Source organism: Marmota marmota, unplaced genomic scaffold (genome assembly GCF_001458135.2).
Source record: "Marmota marmota marmota unplaced genomic scaffold, marMar, whole genome shotgun sequence".
NCBI lineage: Eukaryota > Metazoa > Chordata > Mammalia > Rodentia > Sciuridae > Marmota > Marmota marmota.
In genome coordinates, this window is record NW_026000142.1 from 30,476,964 (window position 1) to 30,488,713 (window position 11,750).

Genomic DNA, 11,750 nt, shown 5'->3' on the forward strand with positions numbered 1-11,750 from the left:
CTCTGAAGGAAAAAACAAATTAATTAGAAGATTTCTGATAACCATAGTCAAACATTTCTTCCTATAATCCTGAGACCTTAGTTTTGAGACATTCAATTTTTTTAGACATGTATAAGCCCTAGGAAATAATATTTCCTTAAAAATAACCCTTAGAGAATGCACTGCACATTTCAAGCATGTGACAGCAGTAGGCACTCAAAAGTGGATTGATTACTCATTCCAAGCCCCTGAGAATGCTGTGATATTATAGTAGCTCAAACATTATGCTAAGTTCTTCCTTCAAAAAGATTATTTTTTATTTTAGTTGGCTTTATACACACTGTAATATTTGAGAATATAAGATATACAAAATGTTGGACTATCTTTCTGTATATATGTTCTGCTCTGATGAACTTTTATACAAAAATAAACAAATTCAGTCTTACAATCACATATTGTAAATTTCCATAAAAATAACCCTTTTAAATTCCACATCAAAATAAAGGTGATTTTATGATATACTTTAACTAGTATCATTTATTTTGTTAATAGTAAAACTAGTTTCTCAGGAATTATAAAATGTATTTTTCATAATGGCAAAATAGCTTAGTATGCAAACAACACCAAACTGATTTATTTTTTTACCTTTTTGGATGAGATTTTCATTGTTGTTATGGGAACATGATTCTAAAAGAATGGAAAACATCATGTTAGTTTCTCATGTGATCCTTAAAACACATTTACATTAAATTTTTCATAAAAACTCAAAAATCTCATTATTTTTCACTACATGTATATATTTTTCAATAAAGTACATTTCTCTTTTGGGACTAGAAATGGCTTTGTCATATAATGCATGCCTAAATTGTAAAAAAAAATAGTAATTATAACACATTTATCATTATAGGCATTAGAAAATGGAAAAGTTTGAAAAACTTGAGGTAATCAAGAAAAGTGTATCTTGAAACATTGCATATGAATTGGATCTGGGTACATGGGTGGGGAGGCTGTGCACCTCATCTGACTTCTCCATAGTACCCTGCATAAGACACTATTGTTTACCTGCCAAAAGTGTTTTGGAAAGATGTATTAGGCTGAACCATACTAATTAATTCTCATTGTTGAAAACAAAGGAATGTTGGTAGCAAAGAGTTTCTTTTGGTAAGTGTGAATGAGTGAAAGAACATAAGAATTTTCTGAAATAGTAAGTCTTTTGAATGTCACTCTATTCATAACTTTACTTAATAAACATTATTAGTCCTTTTAAACTTAAAGTTAAATTTCTCATAACCTGATGGAGACCTTAAAGATTTATTTGGGTAATTTAAATGGTTGCAAGCTCTCAAAATCTAAAGTAACCCAAATTTTTGTGCTTCCTGGAGTTACAAGCATTTACAAACACTTAGAAAAAGTAATAGTGACATCTTTAACTCTCAATTGCATTAATCTTTGATTGTCCTTTATAAACACACACACACACACACACACACACACACACCACAAAGGGTTGCTGCTTATAGCCATGTAGGCAACTACTAATAGTCATACCTTAAACTTAAGCTTAGGGAACCGAAACTGATTTTCAGAAAATACAGAGAAGTTTAAATTAAAAAAAAAAAGTATTAAAATAAGTTGGCCCTAATCTCCATCATGTGGGGGCAGGCCCCAAATTCCTTACTAAGACACCTATAGCACAAGAGTTAAAACCAAGAATCAACAAATGGGACAAATTCAAACTAAAAAGTTTTTTTCTCAGCAAGAGAAATAATATGTGAGGTAAATAGGGAGCCTACATCCTGGGAACAAATTTTTACCCCTCCCACATCAGATAGAGCTCTAATGTCTAGAGTATACAAAGAACTCAAAAAGTTAAACAACAAAAAATAAACAACCCAATCAACAAATGAACCAAGGACCTGAACAGATACTTCTCAGAAGAAGATATACAATCAATCAACAAATACATGAAAAAATGCTCACCTTCTCTAGCAATCAAAGAAATGCAAATTAAAACTACTCCAAGATACCATCTCACTCCTTTAAGAATGGCAGCCATTATGAAGTCAAACAACAACAAGTGCTGGCAAGAATGTGGGGAAAAGGGTACTCTTGTACATTGCTGGTGGGACTGCAAATTGGTGTAGCCAATTTGGAAAGCAGTATGGAGATTCCTTGGAAAGCTGGGAATGGAACCACCATTTGACCCAGCTATTCCCCTTCTTGGACTATACCCAAAAGACCTAAAAAGAGCATACTACAGGGACACAGCCACATCAATGTTTATAGCAGCACAATTCACAATAGCTAGACTGTGGAACCAACCTAGATGCCTTTCAATAGATGAATGGATTAAAAAATGTGGCATTTATACACAATGGAATATTACTCAGCACTAAAAAATAACAAGATCACGGCATTTGCAGGGAAATAGATGGCATTAGAGCAGATTATGCTAAGTGAAGTTAGTCAATCCCTAAAAAACAAATGCTGAATGTCTTCTCTGATATAAAGGGGGTGACTCAAAATGGGATAGGGAGGAAGAACATGAGAAGAAGATTACCACTAAATAGGGAAGAGAGGTGGGAGGGAAAAGAAGGAAGAAGGGAAATTGCACGGAAGATGGAAGGAGACCCTCATCGTTATACAGAATACAAGTATGATGATGTGAGGGGGAAAAAAAGTGTGTCACATTAGAATGGGTAGAGAGAAATGATGGGAGGGGAGGGGAGTAGAAGAGGGGATAGGTAGGGCAGCAGAATAAAATAGACATTATTATTGCTGTATGTATATAGGTGACTGTATGACCAATGTGATTCTGCAACCTGTACAATCAGAAAAATGAGAAATTATACCCCATTTGATTCAAATGTATGAAATGTCAAGATCATTGTACTGTCATGTGTAACTAATAAAAAAAATCATCAAATTCTACTTCTAAAAAATAATAATAATAAAAATAAAAGAGAAGATTATGATTCTTCATCATATAAAAACAAAGTATCAGGTTTTTAAAAGTTACATTGATGTTTCTGCAGTATATCAGTGTGACCATTAGACTTAGGATTTGTTTTTTCAATTTAAATAACATTATTTCCTTACATACCCCAAATGGTATATCACAAAACCCAATTATTTTTACCTCCATCAAGAAAATGTGACAAGAACACCATTTTGATGACAGTTAGTGTATTTGGTAACTGTATCTCTTGATTTAGCCATATGAATCACCGGCACACGTGTCAGTATGAAAGTTCAAATATGTTTTAGTGGCTCTCTTGGGCTGATGTCCCCCACATGCATTCTGACTGATTCTGATTTTCCCCTGAGAGTTTATTCTTCCTGATGATAACAACAACATAATTCACATAACAGACCATAAGTACTTCTCACTTGATAGAATCACTCACATTTCTTTAAGACTTTTCCATACAGATATGTTTGGGTTTGTGTTAAACTCAATTAACATTTACTGATTAAATACAAGACATTTAAGTGTTTTAAATTAAGTGCAACAATATGGCATCTATGTTATCTTCAGAAAACTCCAGAGTAGGGTACATTATATTATATTGGCTAGTCAAGTTGTCTCTACTACATTGTATGAGACAAAAAGACAAAACTGTCTACATAATGCAACTTGGGTTAATCTAGTGAAACAATCAATTTGGAAAAACTGAACAGATACAGGTGATATTATTTTATGAGTACAATTTTAATATAGTTACCTGAAGAATCCAATGCCAAAGAGCCGGGCATTAAACTCTAAATTTCATAACATGCCGAGAAATCTGGCAGAGTTTCTCACATCTTCATTTCACTTGATTATTTTTTTTTTGTATTTCTTTATTTTAAAAATTTATTAGCAAAACCTAACATTAGCAAAATCTAAGCATTATATCTTAACCATTTATATACTTACAATTCAGCATTTTTAGTGACCATGGGCATGTGTACCAATGAGTCATGACTTTCTAAAACTCACTCAACCCAGCCACGCAATTCATTAGATTAGGAATATTTTGCTTCTCAGATTTCTGAAGGGCTGCTTCTACTCAGTCATAGGTTGACTGTGATCTTTTTGATTTCCTGAGCCTTTGTTTCTTAGTTGGTTTAGCTGAAATAAAGGTCTGCAGCAGGATTGAATCCACTCCACAGTTGCTTTGCTATTCTAATGAATCCTTCTTCTGTTCTTTTCCCACCTTTCCAAATATAGATAAGAAAGACCACTTTAACTCCAATGGCTGATACCATAAGGAGAAAAGGGCTAGCCAGGTCCAAAGATAAAAAAGAACAGAACAAGGTCCTTTCCCCCAACCAGGTGAGATCTTAAAGAACTATACTTCCCCCTATGTACCTTTCCTTTTTTTTTTTTTTTTCTGTTATTCTTCTACTTTTTTTAAATCCCAAGTTCAAGGAAAACTAGAATAAAACAATAAAATCTCAAATTCAGATGATTGAACATTAAGAAGCAAAGTGCAACAATGTTTAAAAAAGAGTGACATTTGAATTAAAAGTAATAAATCAAGAGAAAAAGCAGTTTTTCTTGAACTTACTGGTCACAAAAATACGAGAAAGTTTATCTAACAATCAATAATGTGAAAGCATTTGTGTTTCAGTGGCTTGTGAAGAAAATGATAAAAGCTCTTTCATGGCCAAGCCTTGTAGACCTTGACCACAAGAACTCATTTTTTAAAAATAATGATGACCAAAATTCTTCTAGTTGTGATGACAGCTGGGGGAAAAAAAAAAAAAGAATCCTTCTATGTTAAGATAACTTGAAGTGTAAGAAAATACTTCACAAAAATATTTGTTCTATATTTCTCATTTTATCTGATGTTTTCCTACCCTGAAAAATTTATGACATTCATTTATTTGATCTTTTATAAAATATTTTTTTCCCTCTCAAGTGGCTGTAAGATTAAAGAATTGCATTTTTCTTGCATGTTCTGAGATTAACAGAAGTGATGATCAGACCTTAAAGACTTCCAGCTCCTCCAGAATGAGCTCGCCACTGGTGGAGGTGTTATTGGGAAGGACCACCACCTTCTGTACAGTCCCCCGATCTAAATTAAAAACAGAAAAAAAAAATGACATGTTATAATGGGTTTTTTTAGGGGAAAGAAAGGCATTTAGACATAAGACTACTGGCTTAGAACTTATTATTTATGTACTTGGTCATCAAAAATATATTGAAGGTTGAGCAACTACATGGAATTTATTCCAAATCTCATATAGTTAAATTGAGATTACATAACATTCAAAAGGAACTAGTATGAACATAATTGTTCATACAATTGGGTATAGGAAAAACTGCACACAATTGGGTATAGGAAAAACTATGACAGAAGGTAAGAATGTCCAAATGACTGTAATCTACAGTTCTAAACAAACTATATATTCTTGAAACATAATGTATAACTTTAAGTTTGGTCCTTAAGAATATTACTTGCTTCTCCAAAGTAACCTTGTCAATTGATGCTAAAGCCATTTTGTTAGTAAGGGAACATAATGACTTCATTATCTGAAGAAAGATTTCTGTAAACAAATACTTATATTAATAATTTAATAAATTACTAGTACTAGAAAATTGACATTTGATCTGTAGCTGTATGTTTAGACATGGTAAAAAGTTTTGCTCACGTTTCAAACTAAGGTTCTAAATAGAAATGTAACTACAGCTTTATTCAGGTGTGAATACCTACATATAGAATAATCATACTGTTTCCACAAATTCACTTACCTTTTGGAAAAAAAATTTTTGATGTTTTAAAATGCAGGTGAAATTGTGAAGCTAGATGGGCAAAACCAACTAAAGCAAACACAAAATTTACTCACATTTCCTAGAGACTGACAAAAACACTGATGCCTAAATAAGTGTAATGGGTACAGAAAATGTTACTTAGATCAAAATTTACAATTGAGATAATTTCATATAATCACATAAACATTTTACACACCTACTATTATGGTACACTTCCAAGCACGTGAATTTAGTTCTATAAAAACCTGTCTGTGATTTAGTCATGTTAGATTAAAGTTGTGAGTAATGTGGTGAAGTAAAAATATATTTCCATTAAAACTATTAATGAGCTGCATCATAAACATCAAGTTATTACTCTTTCAAATTATCACTGTGAATTCATGATTTATAGATATGTATTATTATCAACAGATAATGCAGCACTTTTTAATTCTGTTAAAAATATTGATAAGAAGAGTTGAACTAAATAATATAGTACTTTATAACTAAGAATCATTTAGTGATTAATACTACAAATCTCAAATCTCCCATCTCAGATTGGCTTCTAGTCCACAGGCAAGAGTCACCCTGACACAAAAGATCCCATTTTATGTTTACAGTCTATTCTTTACGAACTTTATTGAAAGACTAAAAAAAAAAAAAAATCTTAATAGAAAACTCAACATTAAAATGGTGGAAACAGCTGGGTGTGGTGGTGCACGCCTTTAATCCCAGTGGCTTGGGAGACTGAAGCAGGAGTTCAAACCCAGACTCAGCAACAGTGAGGTGCTAAGCAACTCAGTGAGACCCTGCTTCTAAATAAAATACAAAATAGGGCTGAGGATGTGGCTCAGTGGCTGAGTGCCCCTGATTTCAATCCCGGTACCCCCCCAATAAAAAATAAATAAAATGGTGGAAACTAAAAATATAAAAACTTACTAAACTACAAGATTACACAGAAAAATGTGAGACAGAAAGAGGTTTCCAGAATAATCTCTAAAACCTGTGAGGGTTCAGCATATGAGTGCATGATCTTAGAAGTTTAAAAGTTCATTCTATAGTTTAAAATCCACCATTTATACTAAAAAACATCACTTGCAAAGCTTTGAAGGCACCAGGAATAATTTTAAATCTCTGAAATTTCTGATTCATTGAGCAGCTGCCTTAGAATTGTCCCTGTCTTTTAGGAAGATAAGTAATGTATTGGAAGTGGGGAAGCTCTTGGGGGTGCTGTGCAGAGATACATCACAACTGAAAATGGATCAATGTGGCTGGGAGTACTCCTCACTTTCTATAAACAATCCATTACAATGAGCAGAGCAGACATCGAGGGGAATATAACATACCAAAAAAGCAAAACAAAACAAAAACACTAATCAAAAAAAAGATGGAATTGTGACAGCTACATCAAGATTTGTTTGCTATTGTGTGTGGGTGTATGTACATACAGCCCCCCCCCCCACCCCGTGGAATACTTCTTGAATGAATTATTGGGGATGGGGTACAATATCTTTGCTTCAGGTCATGTTATCATAAATGTCACATTCTTTTAAAAAAGAGGAGTTTTAGGGTCTCTTGCTGCTGTTCATAAGGATTGCTACCATTCTCCATGACAGCAATGACTTCTTTCTTGGGTAGAGATTGAACAGAAGCTGGGTATAAGCATAGTTTCAAAGAAAATTGCCCAAAAGTTTATCCCAATTGCAATGGTTTTCAAAGATAGAACTACCAGCTCTGAAAAGAACAGTGATTATCTTGATTTGCCATTCCATAATATATACATATATCAAAACATCATACAGAACATCAAAAATATACACAGTTTTTACTTGTCAGTTAAAAAAAAAGAAAAAAAAACACTGAAAAAAAAAGAATTAGCAAGTGCTAAATTTTGTTCATTTAATGTTTAACTTATTATGAGAATAAAACTTTATATGTTATCATTTTCTTCTGGAAGGAGTCACATTAAAGATACTATATTCTTACCATTCATAAAATATTTTGCAAAGAAAAACTATAAAATGAGCTATTAAAAGATAATGAAAACCCTTTTTGACTCATTCACAATAAAAGGTAGAGAAGGTAGAATATCACTTTTATTTATTGCTTTTCTGTTATTTTGAATAGTTTTTATGTTGCTTGTAATGATGAATTCCCTATATAGAAAATACTTTAATGACATCCTTAGGTTGTATTATTCACTACTAAAACATAAGTAGACTTGAGTTATCATCCATCCATTTTTACTCACTGACTCAACAAGAAATTATTGAATGCCTTAAGTGAGTCAGATAGTATAGATGCAAAGATAAATAAGCATAGTACTCACAAGTTCACAGTCTAGAATTTATGGTTTTTTGAGTAGTAAGTGTGTTCCCATTAAAATGTTAGTCATTGTGAGATATGCATTCCAGAATGGCCATAAAACTCCCCATTACTTATGTCTACATAAAGCCATCTCTGTACCCTTTCGTTTGAAGATGATAATACAGTCATCAAATGTCTTACTTCTAGAGGTGGTGAGAATGGTATTCTTTGGATGTCCTCATAACTATAAATCTTTTTTTATTGCTCTGTAGAATTGGGATATTGCTCTCATCCACTTGGGAAAAGGACATGACTACAATATAGTTACAATGAAGCAAAGTCCCTTCTTCCTGAAGCCTTGCTTGCCTTGTGTGTAAAATGTAGGTAATAACAGATATCTGTTATATATGTTGCTAGAGCCTTCCCAGAATCATGTCTCCTTTTTTTGGCAACAACACCTTGAGCTCCAGGAGACACACCCTTGCCTCTGGAATTCACACAGAATTAAGCATAGAAACAATTCAGGGGTATCTCTTTCTGAAAATTAGGTAAGTGGGAGTTTCTTTGTATGGGAGAGACTGAAAGCCCTACACATCTGGAGGAAGTGAAGCCACACTTGCTACTACATGAAGAGATGCCATTTGAAAACTAGTGATGCAGAGGAAAGCAGAACTGAAAGAAGAAGAAATAATTTCTGACATCATTTTAGCACAAATTTAACTCAGTCTGGGGCTGCTTTCTGGGTGTCCCAAAGGGAAGAATTTTCAACTCATAAAATGTGTGTTCACTTCCATTTGAAGAAGTCCTAATTAAATGAATAATATACAGAAATTGCCTAAAATGTCAATGCTACGGATTGTACCCTCCATAAGTGCAAGTTATTTTTTTAGATCCAGTTGTCTGCTTACTAAGCTTTTGACATTGCCGGTGTCACTTTCTTTTACTAACCCTCAATTTCCTCATTTATAGTATACAGATAATAAATCCCTGAGTACATGAAAGCATTGATATGTGAGTAAGCAGAACAAATCCTAGAAGTGATCTGCATCATGTGCATTTTCCCACAAACATAGCATAGTTGACTTATCAATTTGCATTAGTGATTTTAATTTCATTTCCTTTCATTAAATATTTAGAGAAAATTCCCTGGACAAGCTTCTTTTCTGTCTTATTTATTTTATACTACCTAGTTTTTTTTTTCTTTCTTTTTAATACAAGGGATTAGAGTAATAATCCTTACAACTTTTCTCTGTCTCCAAGAGATCAGCATGCATTTACAGCACAGTAGGTGTTGGCTGTCTCAAACAAATGATCAAACATAGCTCATTACTCAGCAGGTCATTTGAATAATCATTGTATATCTATCTCCTGGGATGCATTTAAACTACAGTCCTTGGAGGGTTACCCTGGAAACTGATGGGCCAAACTGCCGCTTGCCTTTGGATTTAGGAAAACACTGCCTCCTTAATCAGATCCAGTTTGTCCCTTTCTCAGATTGACTGACCTATCAAAGCTCTATAGTCCAGACTAGCCTCACAGGTGTGTGCCCTGCACAGTCACAGAAGCTCCTGTGCTCAGAAGAGCTGCATGTTTGATTTAATGCACTTTTGCCTCTTTGAAAGTATTAATACCTTTTTAACAAAGGACCCTGAATTTTCATTTTGCACCGCCCTACAATTATGCAGCCAGATGTAATTCTAGGAGTTAGCAATTAATATTAATTTATACTACGTGAGAAGCAGCCTTATTCACTTCAGTAAAGATGCCATACACTTCCTACTTTTTCTCTCTTTTCCATAGTGTCCCTAGATGCCATCCTAGGTAGCTAGCCCATTGTATGACTTTCAAATAGCAGTTTTATCAGATAATCAATTCTAGTATTTATTAATTAAACCGAGAATTGTAAAAGATAATTCATACTTGTTAAATGCAACTCTTCCTTTATTATAATTTTATGGTATTTCAATTATTAAAATAAACATTTTAAAGATTAAAAAAAAGAGCTGACAAAATCTCTGGCGAATGAAAGCTCTTTAGGTATGAAGTATGACTAGATATATTTTACACAGTTAGCTTTTATGATAAGATTTAAACAAATGGCTGTTTTATTTTGTGTTAAAATATCCATTCTAAATAGCTGTCATTTGCTTGATAGGTTACCATACTGTTGATACATTGCTTTAATAGTAATTTTTAAAATTTGAAAATAAAACTGAATCTTTTTTTAGTAGTGTACTGAATCTACTTGTAAGAGGGGGTAATTCTACTCCTGTTGACCCTGTTACAAAAGAAATGCATTCGAATTTCTAAATGAGGCCATTTATTACCATTTCTTAACATTCAGAAAAGTTTCACACAGGGAGCCTTGAATAGGTAATTGAGGAGCTCTGATGTTGACACCTTTTACATCAGCCCTGGGGCAGTTAGAGCCCCAGCTGGTCACCAAAGGCATCCTAAGTGTCTCTATTTCAGGGGAGGTCCTCCAAAGGCAGGGCCAATAAAAGATATCTAATCAGCATCTTCCAAAGTGTATTGATGCTATAGTTTGTAGGGTCATATAAATTTGAAAATACTGGGTTCACATAAGTTCAATAGGCTTCTTTGCTGCAGAATCTTTTTTAGAAAGGTTAAAATGCTTTTCTGCATTGTAAGGAAAATAAAGTATTCAGTGACTTTCAAGTTCGTTTGCTGATGCCATTAATTTCACTTAACTTCTTAGCACCTCAAGCCATGTTGAATTATACAAATAGTTTCTCCAAGTGTGGCTTTCACATTACCTCACTCAAAGTCACCTAGAGAGCTTACTAAAAATACAGATGCTGATTCCCATGGTAGATCACAGACTAGAATTTTTGGAAAAGTTGCATATTAATAAGCTTTACAGAAAAACATATGTCTGCTTAAATATTGAGAAATATATAATTATTTTAAACCTAGTTCTTTTTTGGGGGGGGGGTAGATGTGTATATTTATCAAAGAGGAAGGTACCAAATTGGTATTTTTAATATAAATTTGTTAATTGTTATTTTCTTTTTTTGCATAAATTTCACTAATTATTACAATTTCTAATGTATAAAGTAACTTATTTGCAATGTAATAAACACAATATAAAAAATCATTCAAAATTATAATATAGTAGTTTCAGATATTTTGAAAATCAGAGTGTACATATTATATGAATAAATATACATATATGACTTATGAAATAACAAAAGGAATACTAAATCTGCAAACATTAAAATGAATGATAAACCCTATAGTTTGTTGACACTGATTTAAGAAGAAAAGAGATTTCAATTTCTTTCAACAGAAATATCATAAGGAAGTTGGGCATGATAACATATGCCTACAATCAATGTGACTCAGGAAACTGAGGCAGGAAGTCCACAAGTTGAAGACAGCTGCCTCAACCTAGTGAGGCCCTAAATAATATAGTGAGACCCTATCACAAAAAATCTCAAAATAAAAAATTTTAAAAAGGGCTGTGTTAGGGTCTGTAAACAAGTCAAGATGGCGCCTGGCATTTTGCCAGAGGGAGTGGTTTGTGAAGTAATGCCAGCGAGCCATTAAGTGTGGAGATTCTTTATTGGTTGACTGCTGTATCTAGTTTATGTTAATTAAGATAAGCTCTGTGTAATGTATATATACCCCTCCTGTCCTACAATAAACGGCTCCCACTCCTGCTGTATCAATGTACACAAGTTGTTCATCACCCCCCCCCCCC

The 11,750-nt window shown here is 33.3% G+C and overlaps 1 protein-coding gene across 2 annotated transcripts in view; it reads right to left on the reverse strand.

Moving 5' to 3' along the window:
- Positions 1 to 11,750, reverse strand: part of Sema3c (semaphorin 3C) — a 170,160-nt gene that overhangs the window by 15,758 nt on the left and 142,652 nt on the right. For both annotated transcript variants that reach the window (XM_015488413.2, XM_048786230.1), the window contains 2 exons: positions 4,954 to 5,042; positions 625 to 666 (listed from right to left, as the gene is read on the reverse strand). In XM_015488413.2, the coding sequence (XP_015343899.1) occupies positions 625 to 666; positions 4,954 to 5,042 (131 nt within the window). The remainder of the gene's footprint in view (positions 1 to 624; positions 667 to 4,953; positions 5,043 to 11,750) is intronic.